This window comes from Microtus ochrogaster, chromosome 19, assembly GCF_000317375.1.
Source record: "Microtus ochrogaster isolate Prairie Vole_2 chromosome 19, MicOch1.0, whole genome shotgun sequence".
NCBI classification, from domain to species: domain Eukaryota; kingdom Metazoa; phylum Chordata; class Mammalia; order Rodentia; family Cricetidae; genus Microtus; species Microtus ochrogaster.
The window spans coordinates 28,846,576-28,864,837 of record NC_022021.1 but is presented as its reverse complement, the minus strand read 5'-3'; the positions used below and the strand labels follow the sequence as shown (position 1 = coordinate 28,864,837).

The 18,262-nt window shown below is 34.2% G+C and overlaps 1 protein-coding gene across 1 annotated transcript in view; it reads left to right on the top strand.

Moving 5' to 3' along the window:
- The window catches only part of Nipbl (NIPBL, cohesin loading factor), a 161,413-nt gene that overhangs the window by 74,500 nt on the left and 68,651 nt on the right, over nt 1-18,262 (top strand). The window contains exons 7-10 of the mRNA XM_005356741.3: nt 2,558-2,718; nt 3,429-3,525; nt 5,514-6,140; nt 12,942-14,549. Coding sequence (XP_005356798.1) covers nt 2,558-2,718; nt 3,429-3,525; nt 5,514-6,140; nt 12,942-14,549 — 2,493 coding nt within the window. The remainder of the gene's footprint in view (nt 1-2,557; nt 2,719-3,428; nt 3,526-5,513; nt 6,141-12,941; nt 14,550-18,262) is intronic.

Below are 18,262 nucleotides of genomic sequence, written 5' to 3'. Positions count from 1 at the left end.
GGCTTTGGAACCTGTCCTGGAACTAGCTCTGTAGACCAGGCTGGTTTCGAACTCACAGAGATCCACCTGCCTCTGCCTCCCGAGTGCTGGGATTAAAGGCGTGCGCCACCATCGCCTGACTCAAATTAGAAATTTTAAAAAAAATAAATAAATAATTTTTTTTTTTTACCTGAGTATCTGAACACCACTCTAACTTAGTGGATAATGGGTATCCTACACAATAGAGGAGCTGCATATGACCTTTCTACATATCTAATGTCGGTGTGTGGATATACATACTTACATATGTATGCATGTGAACGGAAGAAATGAAATACCACTTTGGGTATAGAAATATCTTGGTGAAAATTCAAAAGATGCTACAGAAAAGATATTATGTTTAATAAAGGCATTCTTTGTAGTTCCTGAATGTAATTAACCATATTTTACATATCAATAAGCAATTACAGATACTATTTTAACTATCAGTAATACTCCTAACAAAAACTGCAAGATGTCCTGTGATTAGTGAAAGATGTGTATGAACTTTGCTAACAATATGATAAAAAGTGAAAATGTGCTGCTCTCATAGATAAGAATATTGAGATAAAGGTTGCTTTTTTCCAAATCTTTTAATTCAGTATAGCATTACGAGAAATTTGAAGCAGAGTGTATTGTGAAACAGAGGCAACTCCTAAAAATTCATATGAAAGAATAGAAGTCTAAGAATAGGCAGAACAGTTTATCGTGATGTTTTTATTTTATGATTACATCACTTCCCCTTCCCTTTCCTCCATCTAAACCCTCCCATATATGCCTCCTCTCTTTCAAATTCATGGCCTGTTTTGGGAGGTTTTATTTTGTTATGTTTGGTTTCTGATTATTCTGGAGAAAGGGTCTCACTATGTAGCCATAGCTGTTCTGGAACTTGCTTTGTAGACCAGAATGGCCTCTAACTCACAGAGATCTGCCTGCCTCTGATTCTGAATTGCTGGGATTTAAGGTATGAATTAACACATCCAGCTGGCCTCTCTTTTTGGATAGGATAATTTTTAAAAGGAGTATTGTAATAGCTCAATATAACAGGAATCAAATCTGTTGTACTGTTAGAACAGACATGGGAAAAATGTATGCTAAAGTGCAGTGTGATAGTGTCTAGAAACATACCCATAAAGCAAATGAAAACTTCATATGTATCTTACTAGGAGATAATACTTAATTATACACTGTATAGTATATAATTGTGTATTATATATAATATATAAATTATTATATATAGTATCTTTTGTGTATTATATATAATAGGGGTGTTATTTGTTTAATTATGGTGAGACAATTAAGAAAGAAAGCTTAATTGGGTCATTTACCCACTATATATGTAAAAGTAAATTTTATTTTTATAAAACTTTTTTTAAAATGTAGAAACCTTTTCTATGACTTGGTAATAAGGAGGGAATATGAGTGACAGTATAAATAAAAAAGTCTTGGCTTTGCTGCTAATTAATAAATGTAAAGTAAAATGGCTATCAAGAATATTTTTTACCCTCAATCACAAAAATTGCTGGTAAGTATATAAAACAGTAGGAATTTACACATACTACTGTTGAATTAAGGGACTGAAGTAATTTGTAAAAGTTATTTGAAAGTATTCAGAAAGACTTACAAACATATGTAACTAGTAATTTTATTTACTAATCTAAGTCTTTAAAGTTACAAGCACATTTATAAAAAGACTCATGTTTATATCATAAATAGTAACACCCAGTAGTTTAAATAATCCAACTGTTCCCATATAAAAATGAATACACTGTGTACATTATACAGCAAAATATATGTAATTGTTCATTTAAAACAAATGAACTTAAGATTGCATATATACGAAATGGAAAAATCATAGCATAATACATTATGAAAAAAGAAGTTATATGCCTGAAATTAATGAAGCCCTGGATTCTGTCCCTAGCACTGCATAAAACTAGGTGTGGTGGCACAGGCTTGTAATTCCAGCATTTGGAGGTAGAGGAAGGAATACCAGAAGCTCAAGGAAAGCCTTAGCTACATATCAAGTTTGAGGCCATCCTGGGCCACATGAGGCCCTGTCTGAAAAAATTAAAGCAAGTTGTAAATGAATTTATAAACAAGCCATTTAGCACATTATATTCAAAACAGTACTTACTTGTATTATTTGAGAATATATTTACTTACAATAAAAGTATAAAGATGTGCGTGCATAAGTAGAGTGGTCTATGGGATAAAGAGAGAAGAGACTAGAGAAAACACAAATATAGAGAGCTTTACCCATGTCTGTGGTGTGACACTTCTTTTAAAAATGGGTCTGAATGACATCTATCATGGTGTTAAGATTTGTTGTCAGTGTTTGTGGTTTTGTTTAGGTTTTGGTTTGTTGATGTAAGGTCCTAAATAGCTCATGCTTTTTTCAAACTTGCTATGTATCCAAGATCAGTACATAAATGTTCATTATATCCTTTGTAATTTTTATATGTTTAAAATATTCTTGTAATTATTTTCTAAGAATTCCTCTAGTTGATTTTTATATTTTTAAAATGTTTTATTCCAGCATCAGTATCAAGTCCTATTGTTGCTGGTGGCTTGAGAAACATCCATGATAACAAAGTTTCTGGTCCATTATCTGGCAACTCAGCTAATCATCATGCTGATAACCCTAGACATGGCTCAAGTGACGACTACCTACACATGGTGCACAGGCTAAGTAGTGATGTATGTAATGTACTAGTTATAAATGTGGTAACGGCTGATATCTGTCTTGTAGTCCAGCATTTTTATAGCACAGGTGAAGGATATCTAGTTTGCCTTGAGAATTATACTAGATTTTAAGAATCTAGGTATGAACACCATATCTAGGGCTTAATCTGTAGAGCAGGATTAAATTTTAGTTTTAATTTAATAGTGTTTATACCAAAATATTTTCTCAGGTAGCAAACTTTTGTTTGTATTTGGCTTTTTTCTTTCTAAATTATATTCGGACTTCTTCCCTTCTTCATATTTAACATTTTCTCATTAAGCTATTTTACATGTAAGAAATTTTCGTATTGTAGATGTAACTGCACTTTTATGTAAATTTCTATAGGTAACCACAACAGAGATGACAATGGACTCTGCTCTCAAGATGTTTATAGTCTCATAGGGTATTCTTCGCATAATCTCTTTTATAGAAAACAAGCCAAAATGGAGCATGCTCATAATGTCAGTTTTCTTTATTCATTGTCATGCATAAGATGTTGATTCTTTTGGATACAGTTTCAATTATTCTAAGGTATACCATGAAGAAAACAGAAAAGTGCAGAAGAATTATATTGTTGAATTTCAACACTTTACCTGTCAGTAATTTATGTCTCTATTAGTTGTCCTTACGATTTCAGTAAGGCCTTTCCTAGCATTCAAATAGAAATTTTGTGTTTCATATTTAGGATGGTGATTCTTCAACAATGAGGAATGCTACATCTTTTCCTTTGAGGTCTCCTCAGCCAGTGTGTTCTCCTGCTGGAAGTGATGGAACACCTAAAGGTATTATTTTAACTAGAATTTCCTTCTCTATATTTCATTTTTCAGGCAGATATTTATAAAATTAGATATTTTATCTAGATATTTGAATCTGTTCCAATTTATTTAAACTGTTCATCTTTATATTTGCAAAATCCGAGTAAACTCTTAGAGTATTCTTAGGTATATACAATACAATATCATTCTCACTAGTAAATCTAATGACCTTTCACAGTCATAACCTTCTTAACCTCTCTTAAATGTTTGAACTGTTTAATCAGATTCATCTGTCCACTTGAAAAAATTTACTTCATATTGAATTGGCTAGCTCTCTTGTTTTTTTTTTTTTTGTGTTTTGTTTTGTTTGAGTTGATGTTGTTGTATCTCTACAGGTTCCTTTTCTGTACTTCCTTTTCAAGATTTCTGTCAGTATCCCCACTGTACTTTTTATCATTTGACATTTGATTCCAATACTTGGGAGGGCAGCCCAGGCTACATGAGACCCTGTCTTTAGAAAAAAGGTAATAAAGCCAGGCAGTGGTGGTGCAGCATTTAGGAGGCAGACGTGGATTTTTGTGAGTTCCAGACCAGCCTGTTCTGCAGAGAGAGTTCCCAGACAGGACCTCCATGGTTATTACACAGAGGAACAACAACGAGAGAGAGAGAGAGAGAGAGAGAGAGAGAGAGAGAGGGAGCACAAAGGAAGGAAGGAAGGAAGGAAGGAAGGAAGGAAGGAAGGAAGGAAGGAAGGAAGGAAGGAAGGAAGGAAGGAAGGAAGGAAGGAAGGAAGGAAGACAAAGGTAATAAGTTGTAAGATAGTTGGTGATTTATCATTTCCTTGTAAGTTTTAATATGGACTTCTGTCCCATATGGTAGAGCATTTTTTTTTCTTTATGCAGGCAATGTTCCAACTCAAGGACATTCTTTATAAAGTAAAGTCTGAACCTATCTCTTCAAGATAGGTTGAAGATCTCATTTTCAGCAGATGTTTCACTCGGTTCTCCAGAGAGAGAGAGAAGAAAGAGTGAAAATGAAATTAGGCAAGAACGATAAAAAGACAAGAGTGAGAAGGCTGCCGTGTGTGATGTTTCAGTTCTATAAATAGATTCATTCTGAGAGGTTTAAAAACCCAACTTGTAGAAAAGAAAACTTGAAAGATAGTGTATTTGTAGAGTTTCTGCCACAATTAGCTATTTCCCCATTCAAGTATTGTCAAGGTAGGAAGTTATTGATGGCTCTAAGGAAGGGATAACAAAGGAACAGATGGGTAATCTAAATAACTATCTTGCTTTTCTTTTGACACTTAGGGGAAGATGGATCATGGGTAGATAAATGATAGAAAACTTCAAAATATCTTAAATGCATTATATGTCAAAAGCCTAAACTTCACTTTATCAGGTTGTTTTCCAAATAGTCTTGAAATATTAGTGTATTGTTTGTTATTTTAATTTAATTTTAAGGTAAATTGCTGAAATTTGAAGCTTTTTTCTAATATATATATATATAATTTGCCACATAAACTTGAAGCAAAAAAGCATACATAGTACAATGTAAAAATGCAGACAGAAAAAAATCTGATCCTTAGCTTTTCATGCTTGCTGGCTATTTAACTTTATAAAACTTTCTTAACTTCTGTGAACAGGTTCCTTTTCAGCAAAACTGTGACATTAATGCTCAAGAAATTTCTTAAAAATAAATGAGTTAATCAAACATGGTGGTACACACAGTAATTGCAGTATTAGAAAGTTGATGGCAATATCAATAGTTCTAAGTCAGTCTTGGTTTCTTAGCAAGTTCAGGCCAGCCTGGGTAGCATGATTCTGTGTCTCAAAAATTAAATGAAGTAGTATATTATGTATCTTTTATAGTTCAAGCTACAGTTCCAAAGTACTTGGATTAGATGATTTCTTAGTATTTGATCCAACTTAACTATGCTATCACTTTATATTTTATTACACAAAAATAAAATGTGTTAGAGTAGCATAACTATTTCTGCTAAATTGTTTTTCTAGGATCAAGACCACCTTTAATTCTACAATCTCAGTCTTTACCTTGTTCATCACCTCGAGATGTTCCTCCAGATATCTTGCTAGATTCTCCAGAGAGAAAACAAAAAAAGCAAAAGAAAATGAAATTAGGCAAGGATGAAAAAGACCAGAATGAGAAAGCTGCAATGTATGATATAATTAGTTCTCCAACCAAGGACTCTACAAAACTTACGTTAAGACTTTCTCGTGTAAAATCTTCAGATATGGACCAGCAAGAGGATATGCTATCTGGTATGGAAAATAGCAATGTTTCAGAAAATGATATTCCTTTTAATGTGCAGTATCCTGGACAGACTTCAAAAACACCCATTACTCCACAGGACGTAAACCGCCCACTTAATGCTGCTCAGTGTTTGTCGCAGCAAGAACAAACAGCATTCCTTCCAGCAAACCAAGTGCCTGTTTTACAACAGAACACTTCAGTTGCTACGAAACAACCACAGACTTCTGTAGTACAGAATCAGCAACAGGTATCACAGCAGGGGCCGATATATGATGAAGTAGAATTGGATGCACTGGCTGAAATTGAGCGGATAGAAAGAGAATCAGCCATTGAAAGGGAGCGCTTCTCAAAGGAAGTTCAAGATAAAGGTAAGAAATCTCTTTATTCCAACTTCAACAAGGGGCACGCACATCTTCTGTCTTCTCATGTGTGAGCTCCATTCATTATCTGAAACAACTATATCAAATTTGGCAATTATATATTAGCAATTTTGAACTATATGATTTTATTTTTACTTTTCTACTAAAACAAGCATTGCTATTTCAATATTATACTTATTTTCTCTAAGTTATGCTGACAGAATTAGGTTCATTACCATTCCATTGTTTTAAAGCAGGGCACAAACTAGGTGTGATGGTTGATGCTTGTAATTTCAGTACTTGGGAGGCAGAAGTCAGAAAACTGCAGCAAGATGAAAGCCAGACTGCTTTATAGTGAGTTTGTTACCAACCTGAGCCACAGAGTGAGACGCTGTCTCAAAAATCAACAACAACAATAACAACAGCAACAATAATAATAATAATACAAAGTGGGTATATCTGACATCTTATGTGTATGTTTATTAGTAAGTTACATACTCCATTTGGTTTAGGATTCTTCTATTTTGATAATGCAAAGTTTTTATAACAAGTTTTAGAAAGTTTAAGCTAATATTAAATATCAAATCCTAAGGATCAAAGATCATTTGATGGTGTTCACAATTAAGTGTTCACCTTTTATTGGATTAGTATATAATGGGCACAATTTGAAGGTATACCTGTATTATGAGCTTGTTGCTTGCTTTATCCTTCATAATCAAATTGAAATAACCCTTGCTGGGCAGTGGTGGCCCACACCTTTGATCCCAGAACTTAGGAGACAGAGGCAGGCAGATCTCTGTGAGTTCGAGACCATCCTGGTCTACAAGAGCTAGTTCCAGGACAGGCTCCAAAACCACAGAGAAACTTTGTCTCGAAAAACCAAAAAAAAGAACTCTCTAGTGTTTAATTATTTGGCGAATGCTAGATATAAAATCCCTTAAAATTTTTAAGCAAGATACATGAGTTACTAGGATTGCTAGTATAATTTATGAATTTGATATCTTTACCAATGTGTGTATACATTTGATTATCCAAATGTAAGGGATGCTTTATAGTTCAATTTTATTTCTTGATATTGAAGAGTTCATTTTGCCTATCTGTTATGTGAAAGGTTCATCACTAATTGTGTTCTTCTTTAAAACATATGCTGAAGGTTCATGTTACCTCTTCTGTCACGATGAATTGTCAACATTGTTGGAGAATTATTATACTATAATGTTTGCAGAGTAAATGATAAATAGGAACAATTGTCTTTATCTTACTGGTTAGAGAACTGGAGTCTTTTATGATTGAGGGGTATTTTTGTTTTGTAGTTTTTGTTTTGTTTTGCATTTTGCCTTTTGAAAACCTTGGTCATAAATCTTTGCTTGCTAAAGATAAGAAAGTGTTGGTTTTTTTAATTTGTGATTGAGTTTCAGTATAGATTGTATTGAGTATTGTATTCGTTGCTTTTATAAAAATTGTGTATGTTAAGTCATTCAACTTTTCTTTATAATATTGATCTACACAAAATTTGTGACTACTATGACAGTTTTGAAACAGATATTGGCCAACGAGAAATAGTAGTAGTGTAGAGAACAAAATTTCTGTGTGGCATTTCATTTTTGTTAAGGGAGAGTCTGTTCTGGAAACAAGGGGGAGGTGGGTAGTGTTTTAAATGATTTTTAGTAGTTGTTGACAAGAAGAAATCGCAAACACTTTTGTTACTTTTTCTCGATTTTCATTATGTCATATTTGTTGAAACCAGAGATTTTATTTTTAAAAGTGGAATGGGGGTGCTTAAGAGATGATTTGGTAAATAAGAACAAATTCTGTTCTTTTAAAGGATTAGGCTTTGGTTCTCAGCGCTCATATCTGGCAGCTCACAGATACCTCTAACTACACCTTTAGGGGAGCCAATGCCCTCTTCAGTACTCTGAAGGCAGCTGACATGTGTGCACATAACATACATACACATAAACACACATACATGAGCAAAAATAAGATAAATCTGTTTTTTAAAAGTGGAGTGAAGGGGTTGGAGAATGACTCAGCAGCTAAGCGTGCTTGTTTTTGTAGAGGACACAGGTTTGATTCCCAGAACCCACCCGCATGTGGCTCACAGCCTTCCATAACTCTAGTTCCAGGGCTCCGATGCCCCCTTCTGACCTTGACACGGACCAGACAGACATGTAGTAAAAAGACATAATGTGCAAACAGCACATTCATACACATAAAATAAAAATTTTTAGAAAGTGGTATAAAAATAAATGTAATTATACTAAGCATAATTTGCTTATTAATAAACTTACTTCTCCCCCCAACTTATTTGTGAGAATAAAACAAAGCAATTACAATTTATTCTTTCAGAAATTTGTAATACATATTTTACTTTGAATCATTTAAATAGTTTCTCCATAATCAGTGATTGTGTGGCTATTTAACTGAAACTCAGAGAACATAGCTGCATATAGTTTTAGTGAAAGTTCATATACATTCTGTGACTATAAAAATTAAGTAGACCTTACTAACTTCATGTCACAGTTGTCATTTTTAAGTTGTTTTCTGACATCAGTTCTTATTATGTCGTACATAAATTATATGGAAGTAATAAATAGAGAGATTAAAATTGTATGTTATAGTGTTTCAAGGTCGTACATACAGTTATCAGTAAAAGTGTAATTTTCTGAAGTTGGTTTTTTACTAAATGAGCCCTGGAAAGATAAAATAATCATTTGAAATTAATTCATAATTTCTTATCATTATTTCGATGTTTTCAAACTAAAGTCTAAAGTTAACTTTTAATGTATTCTAGAGTATGGCTCTGACAACTTTTTGTTGTATTGCTGATTACAAGGAGCACACTGAAGTACTCGTTTAGTCTGGAGTTTTGTTGCATGCCCTTTCTTGGGTCTGAGTTGTTTGTCATGACATTTATTTGTTATGGAAAAAAGATTTCTACAAAAAACAGAAACTAAAACCCTGTTTCTTATAATTAAGAATAGAAACTGATAACTGGAATTTAAGAAAAGTAATAGGTTAGTCTTAAATATTCTACATGTGTTGTGGTTAAGCCTAAGATTACCTGGTTCTACACCCAGGCAAAACTGCTCTTCTGGATGTTAGGTTTTGTGTTCATTTGACCTGTTCTTTCTTTGGGCATCATAAATATATACACTAAAAGACTAATTGCAACCCAGTGTTACACTATTCCCAAACTAAGTTTCTCTTGATCTGCCTTGTTCATGCTTATAGCATCTGTAATTATATACATTGATATTTAAAAAAAAACTGTTCATAGGGGCTGGAGAGATGGCTCAGCAGTTAAGAGCACTGACTGCTCTTCCCGAGGACCCGAGTTCAATTCCCAGCACCCACATGGCAGCTCACAACTGTCTGAAAAATCCAGTTTCAGGGAATCTGACACCTTCACACCAATGTACATAAAGTAAAGTTTAAAAGAAAACAAACTGTTCATCTTTGCTTCTAGGATGACCTATCAGAATTATATTTGTCCTTTGTGTGCTAAATATTCTTTCTTTTTATCAAAAGAATTCCTTTGTTTATCTTTGTGTATTTCTTTTCCCAAGGTGTGTTTTCCATATCACCAAATGTAAGGAATGGCCTACCTTCCTATAATGTTTATTATAATGTTGAAATACTCTGACTGTAACTTTTATAAGAAGTAAATATATAAAATTTTATATATGAAATATATAAAAATATAGATTGAGCTTCTTTGCTTTTCTCCCCCACCAAAAAATAAATAAATCCAGAATTCTCTCACATATAAAACATATTGAGCATCAAAATTTCAGGTTCCAAAGCATTATGAATTTTGTTATTTTGAGATTAGGGGTGTCCAGCCAGGAAAGTCCATGAAAATATTTCAAAGTCTGAATAACTAAAAATCAGAAACACTTCAGTCCCATACACTCCAGATAAGAGATAGTCAAACTATGTTACCTACTATTATTTGAAAGAGAGGTACTGCTCTTTGGGACAAGAGTAAAACAGCGAGCCACCTGGCCTGTGCTGTTGGTTAGGTGTGGGTATTTTCATTTGTTCTAGTCAGTTTCTGTGTGTTTGCTTTGAGTAGGTTTACATTTTGTTTAAAATATATTTAGTAACAGTTAAAATTTGTTTCTTATAAGTCAAAGAGGCTAGAAGTTTTGGAAGGTTGAGTCTTATTTTCAAAATATTCACAACTAAATGACAAATGGTGTTGAAATTATTCTTTGTACACATTTTCTTCAGGAGTGTGGTAAATTCTGATAGCTAATGTTAAGATTCAGAATTAAAGGTAATCAGTGTCCCAAATACTAACATTACTCTATACAGATGGGCTTCCATTGGTATGTAGATAGATACAGTGAAGACAGACATGGGCAAAGGTGAGCCATCCAGAGCCATGGGAGAACTGAAGCCGACCCTGAAATCAGAAAATAAGTTCTCTTCCAATTCCCCCAGCTCCCTGCAACAATGATAAAATATTGCTAGTTTCATAGAAACGATGAAGTATTTTTCAACAGATGAAAAATTCAGACCTAGTTTGGTGGCCCATACCTTTATTTCAGCAATTGCAAGGCCAGGCAGGAAGATGAGAAGAGGCAGCCTGGACACCATAGCAAGTCCCACAGCCAGCATGAGACTGTAAGAGAGAAAGGGGGATGAGAAGAGGAAGAGGGAGGCTGGTTTAAAACTTTGTGTCCAGCAATGTTTTCTTTATAATAAAAAATGTAAGATCCTTTCTTAGTCTTTACTGCATTGCTTATATACATACTATCTTTTCTGCTGTTATTCATAGAATCTTTAGTTTAAGAAATTTCTTTGAAATAACTTATTTACCAAATTTTTATTTTAATAACAACATGTAAATTAAAATGAAGTTAATGATCCATAAATTCTAAGAATTTTTTATTATTTTATAGTCTACCTACTAAGCTATTATTTATTTCTGAAAAAATATACTAATCAAAGAATGAGGCACAGATTTAACAAATTTTTAGATGCCTGGGGTTAATTATATTAGTTTCAAAATATGATTAAGTTACTATTTTAATGACATTCACAAAAATCTGTTGCCTTGAAACTGTAGAAGTCTTAAGTTGTATGAATTTTTGGATTTGTCATAAAGGATTAAGGGATAATCTTAGTGAAGACATTCTGTTTGTAATCTAGGAATTGTTTTATGTGGTGTATGGCAAGACTAAAAATTTTGTAACAATATTTTAAAGGGATTCAATAAACATAATTTTAGTATTCTGAGAATTTTTTCCTCAGGTATTGGAGTTAAAGGCTCTCTTAGCTGACAGGTTATTTGGAACTTGGAAAAACAATGTAATGATAATAATGATAACATTTTTATTATTGTTGTTTTAGAAGTGGAGCATGCATGACTATGTTTTTTACTTCTGTGTAACAGAAAGAGCAGATTGTATGTTTGGGGGTGGGGGGTGTCCTGGAGATCAAACTTGTACTGTGGTGCACTCTAGGCAAGCACTGAGCCCAGAAGTACATTTTCATTACATTTGATTAGACTTTATACTGGAATGAGCTGCTCCTTCTGTCTTAGAGAGTCAAACAATGAAATTTGGTATATAAAAGACACAGTATAACTTTTAAAAATGTTTTCAGGATTTTATTCTGCTACAGTAAAATAATGATGTCTCACCTGCTGCTGTGAAGTTTTTACCTTTTAACAGTGTTCACTTGAATGGTGTATCCCAAATAATGGATATTATCAGAGAATCTAGAAATTCTCTTCTTAAAATAACTAAAAATGACTTTAAAACATAGTCAAGGAGTTCAGGTAATAAATTGTGTAGACAAAAACTACAAGGTACTACCAATCTTCTGAGTTAGAAATAGAATCAAACAAGCAGAAATGCATAGCTGCTAAAAAGTGCTTCAAGTCTACTATATAGTAGATTTGGGTTAGTATAAATGTGTTATCATTTCAGAATACTGTAATTCTTTTTCCCCCCTGTGGTCGATAATATAAACCACTAGAATGAAAAGCCCAAAGACATTTTTGTCCATGAAAGTTGCTCAACACAAAATTTATCTGAGTAAAGTGCTTATCATATCCTTCACAGGAGACTGAGGCAGGAGGAGCCAGAGGTCAGGGCCATGCTGGGCTATGTTAGTTATAAGTTCTAGCCCAGGTTAAGGTATAGAACAAGACCCTGTCTCAAACACACAAACAGAAAGACAGGATTTATCTTTTTTTTTTTTTTTAAAGTGCCACGTTTCTGAGAATGCCTATAATATAACTTCTTTATTCGATTTTATTTTTAACATTGTGTATTAGCTTTTAAGTTCCATGTGCACTGTTAATTAACATCTGAAGAGTGTGAATTCTGGATTAAAGTATAATGACAAAATCAGGGTATTTTGTTATTCTATCATTTGCTTTTCTTTGGTGACACAACTGCATCTACATTTTACTTTTATTTTTCTCTGTTTTTTATGTCTTATTAGGTGTAGTAAAAGATTGTGTTCTTGTATTTGGCAGAGTTAGGACTCTTGATTGTTTTAATAATAAAATAATCTAAGGTGAAAATATGACTTATAGCTAGTCTTGGGTCATTTATATATAAACTAATGTGTGTATTACAAGTTCTATTCATTTGTATTCTTATACTTATGTAATCAAAATGCTATTGAATTATTATTGATATAATATATTAATTATTGAAGTTCAGAAGCATATAGATCTCAAATTTTAGTTTTAAAAGTAGTCATCCTGTTTTTAAAAAATATATTTTGTTTTTAGGAAGATAAGAATATGTCTGTTACTGATATTGAATATTTATCTTTAAATTTCAGATAAACCTTTGAAAAAAAGAAAACAAGATTCTTACCCACAGGAGGCTGGGGGTGCTACAGGAGGTAATAGACCAGCTTCTCAGGAGACGGGTTCTACGGGAAATGGGTCAAGGCCAGCATTAATGGTTAGCATTGATCTTCATCAGGCAGGAAGAGTGGACTCTCAGGCTTCTATTACTCAGGATTCAGACTCCATAAAAAAGCCTGAAGAAATCAAACAGTGTAATGATGCACCCAGTTCTGTTCTTCAGGAAGATATTGTTGGAAGTCTTAAGTCTATACCAGAAAACCATCCTGAGACACCTAAAAAAAAGTCTGATCCTGAGCTCTCCAAAAGTGAAACGAAACAAAATGAAAGTAGGTTGTCAGAATCTAAACCAAATGAAAACCAACTGGTGGAGACAAAGTCAAATGAAAGTAAGTTAGAAACTAAAACTGAAACCCAAACAGAAGAACTTAAACAGAATGAAAACAAAGCTGCAGAATCCAAACAAAATGAGAGCACTGTAGTTGAGCCTAAGCAGAATGAAAGTAGACTATGTGACACAAAACCAAATGACAACAAACAAAACAATACCAGGTCAGAAACAACAAAATCAAGACCTGAAACCCCAAAGCAGAAAGCTGAAAGCCGGCCTGAAACTCCAAAACAAAAGGGTGAAGGTCGGCCTGAAACCCCAAAACAGAAGGGTGATGGACGACCTGAGACTCCAAAGCAAAAGGGTGAAGGCCGGCCGGAAACTCCAAAGCAAAAAGGTGAAGGCCGGCCTGAAACCCCAAAACACAGGCATGAAAATAGGAGGGATGCTGGAAAGCCATCAACAGAGAAAAAGCCCGATGTGTCTAAGCATAAACAGGATATCAAATCTGACTCACCTCGCTTAAAATCAGAAAGAGCTGAAGCCTTAAAACAGAGACCTGATGGGCGATCTGAGTCATTAAGACGTGACCATGATAGTAAACAGAAATCAGACGACAGGGGTGAGTCAGAACGACATCGGGGGGATCAGTCAAGGGTTCGAAGACCAGAAACACTGAGATCTTCTAGTAGAAATGAACATAACATTAAATCTGATGGTTCAAAACCTGAGAAGCTAGAAAGAAAACACAGGCATGAATCAGGGGACTCACGGGACAGAACTCCTGGGGAACAAAAATCAAGACCAGATAGTCCTCGCGTAAAACAAGGAGATACTAATAAGTCAAGACCTGGTTTTAAATCACCAAATAGTAAAGATGACAAAAGGACAGAGGGTAACAGAAGTAAAGTAGACAGTAATAAAGCGCACACTGACAATAAGGCTGAATTTCCAAGCTATTTGTTGGGGGGCAGGTCTGGTGCATTGAAAAATTTTGTCATTCCAAAAATCAAGAGGGATAAAGATGGCAATATTACTCAGGAAACTAAGAAAATGGACATGAAAGGAGAGCAAAAAGACAAAGTAGAAAAAATGGGATTAGTTGAAGATCTAAACAAAGGCGCTAAGCCTGTAGTTGTTCTGCAAAAACTGTCGCTGGATGATGTCCAGAAGCTAATTAAAGATAGAGAGGATAAAGCAAGAAGTTCCCTTAAGTCTATCAAGAATAAGCCATCCAAGTCAAACAAAGGTAAGAACACTCCCACTGTCACTGTACTTTTTAAGTTTGCTAAATATAAGCAATAAAAATCTTTAAAACTGAATCATATCATGCTGATACATGAAAATGCAGGATTCATATATAAGACAGCAGTGAATTATTTTCAGGAATATAAATTAAATTTTTTTAGTAAACTTTTCTTCCAGTGTACTTCAACTAGTCATAGCAGTCATGAATTTTACTTTCTGTCTGGGTATAGAAAGGCATTCTCTGTGCTTTCCGGTATTTCTGAAAATTACTTGTTAATCAAGTGCATGATGTGTTATGGTAGACATTAGACTTAAGAAGATGTTTTGACTATAGAGATACACTATTCAATGAAGTACTTAGTTTCAAACAGCTCAGTAAAGCTATATATGGCATGCAAGAACAAGTTTTATGATTTTTAATTGTCATACACTGTAGACTTCGTGTTTTAATTATTAATGAATCATTTTAATTTTTATTATTTATAAAGTTATTTAAAAGTTTTTTCCTGGGGAGGCAGTTGGTCAAATAGTTTTTGTAACTTAAGAATATAAAAAGGTAGGGAATGGTGCTTCCTTCTAAAACGGGTTTAAATTATTGGTTTGTGAAGTTGAAGCTGGTGTATTTTTGCATGGTTGCTGAATTAAGTTCTCTAGTTAGTTACCCGACTAAAATTAAGTACTGAGAATATAATTGCAGTTTCTGAAGAAAATGTAATCTTATTCCTTTGTATAACTGTTTGAAATACAGGTTTGGTTTTGGTGGGTTTTTTTTAATGGTTCCATGTGGCAAGACCTTAAACTGGGTTTAATCTGATAATACAATCTAAATAAAATATAGTTCTGAAGGCAGTAAAGCAAAATGTTTGTTTAATTTTAGGTTTTCATTCTGTGACCATCACTTAAAACTTAAATTTATACTTATAAACAAATATATGAAATCTAAAATTACTATCCAGTGTGGTAGTCAGTAGCCTTTTGGGTATTTTAATTGAAATTAACATAAATTAAATGTCAAAATCTGTTTTTCTGTAGTCAAGTATGATTATTGACTATATTGTTCAGCACAGAGAAGATCTGTGTCATCACAGAGTTCAACTGTGTAACATTTCAGTATAGTAGAAGAGGAGGGTATAATTATGACTATTCGAAGCATACTATTGGAGCTGTCTACCAAGGAAAATAGTATTATAAAAGTCTCTTCATTCAAAGTGACTTATGGCTAATGTGTTTTTACTTTTTCTAGATTCATATCAAACGTTCACTTTTGTTTCTCAAAAATGAAGATTACTTTCTGAATCACTATCATCTGTGCCCTTCTTGGGTTGTTAGAGCAGTCAGAACTAGAAAACTAATAGGTGGTGTTTAACTTGAATGTGTCTTTCTGCAGTTGTTTCTTAAAATAATACAAAGTAATATTGAGTATATGAATGGCACAAGAATTGTTTCTTTTAAATGAAGTTTGTTTGTTTGCTTGTTTGATAGGTGAAGATTTCCTTTAATTCTCACTGAAGGTTTTAGGACATCTTATATTTACAGAGAGTGTAGTTTGGAGGGTAATCCAGCACTCAGGAGGCAGGAGCAAGCAGATCTCTGTGAGCTTGAGGCAATCCTGGTCTACAGAGTGAGTTCTAGGCCAACTAGCTCTACTGTTTCAGAAAACAAAGCAAACAAACGAAAAACCAGTGAAAAACTCAGAATACAGGTGCTTGCTGTGCAAGCCTGGCAGCCTGAGTTCAAGACCCAGAATCTACATGTAGAAAGAAAGAGCAAAGTTTATAAATTGTGTTTACTTTCTTTTTTTTTTTTTTTTCTTTTTTTGGTTTTTCGAGACAGGGTTTCTCTGTGGTTTTAGACCCTGTCCTGGCACTAGCTCTTGTAGACCAGGCTGGTCTCGAATTCACAGAGATCCGCCTGCCTCTGTCTCCCAAGTGTTTGTTTACTTTCTTTACACAAATACTGAACCAAGCATGCCAGGCTTATACACACTTCATGGACATATGCAAGCACACACAATAAAATAAATAAGATTTTAAAATATGAATATGTATATAATTTAATAGAGTAAGTAGAAAGGTGGAAAGTGTCGACTACCTCTCTTTTGAAGCTCTGTTTTAACAAAGTCCTTTACAGCTGCTAAAGACCATTAAGAGGTGTGTAGAGGTGGGTGTGATGGTGCAAGCCTGTGATTCTACCGCCTGCACCTGGGCAGTAGAGGCAGGAGGATCCCAGCAAGATGTAGGCCAGGCTGGTCTACATAAGGAGTTTCTTGCCACCAAAACTAGATATGATATCCTATACAAAGAAGGAGAGGGAGAGGCAGGGAAGTCTCTGTGACCTGTATGCCAGCCTGGTATATAGAGTGAGTTCTAGAACAGCCAAGACTCCATAGCGAGACCTGTTTCAAAACACAAAGCAAGCAAAAAGAGTATAGGGGGCAAAGGCACTTGCTGAGAAGGAGCTACAAACTACAAAGATTCAAACTCCAAATTGTTTTGTTATTTTGCATGGTTTTTCCACATCTTTTTAATGCTAATGCATGTTTCTTATATGTATATGCTTGATATGGTCATACTAATAAGTATACTAATAAATAGACTAGGTATCTACCTATTAGAGAGAGAGAGAGAGAGAGAGAGAGATAAGGATATTTGTGTGTATATATATATTATTTGTATACATATATTAATAGATCTGCAATTACAATCTCCAGAATTTTGGGGATATTTTGTTTTCTGAGACAGAGTCTCACTATGTAGCCCTGACTATCCTGGAACCCACAGAGAATATATTTACAGAGAATATAGTTTGGAGGGTAATCCAGCACTCAGGAGGCAGGAGCTGGTTTAGGCAAGGCTGGTCTCAAACTCACAGAGATATACTTGACCCTGCCCCCATCCCATGTGCTGTGACTAATGGTGTGCACCACAGCCTTCACCTAGCTAGGACTTTAGTAGGAATATCTTTCCATTCTCAGATTTACTTCCAGACAGTACATTAGATTGGGGAGTGTGGGTTCTGTCTCAGAATCAGCATCTATTGTTTGTTTTTAGTGACATTCTATTTTTGTATATGTTTTATATCTGTTACTAAGCTGACACAATTAGACAATTGTGTATGTTATTATTATTTGTAGTTGAACCCAGTTAGGTAAAAGAATTAGTCTGAATATTCCTGGGATACTTTTATAGTTAATTTTTGTCCTAGCACAGAAATTCTTAGTAACTTCCTTTGTTGAAAGAACCATAAAAATCTACCTCCAATATGAGGGTATTGAATGTAAACTAATAGTTACATTTGACCAGTGAGGTAATATGTATATAGACTTAATATCTTATGTATTGCTTCATACATAATAAGTGCCTAATAAATGAATTGTGACTATGTTGCTGTTATGTTCAGATAAGGCTTTTGTGTATAGGTTGAAAGTATATACTGAAAAAAAGCTATGCAGTGGTGGCACACACTTTAATCCCAGCATCTGGGAGGCAGAGGCAGGCAGATCTCTGAGTTCACTGCCAGCCTGGTCTACAGAGCTAGTTCCAGGACAGCCAGAGCTACACTGAGAACCCTTGCCTTAAGGAAAAAAAAAAAAAAAGCAAACAAGGAAAAGTATATAGTGATCTCTTACATTCCCACAAGTTACATTATAACAAGATCTACTTAATTTCCAAATTGTTGTTCTCTAAACTTTGTATTAACTTTCTTTGCCCCGCC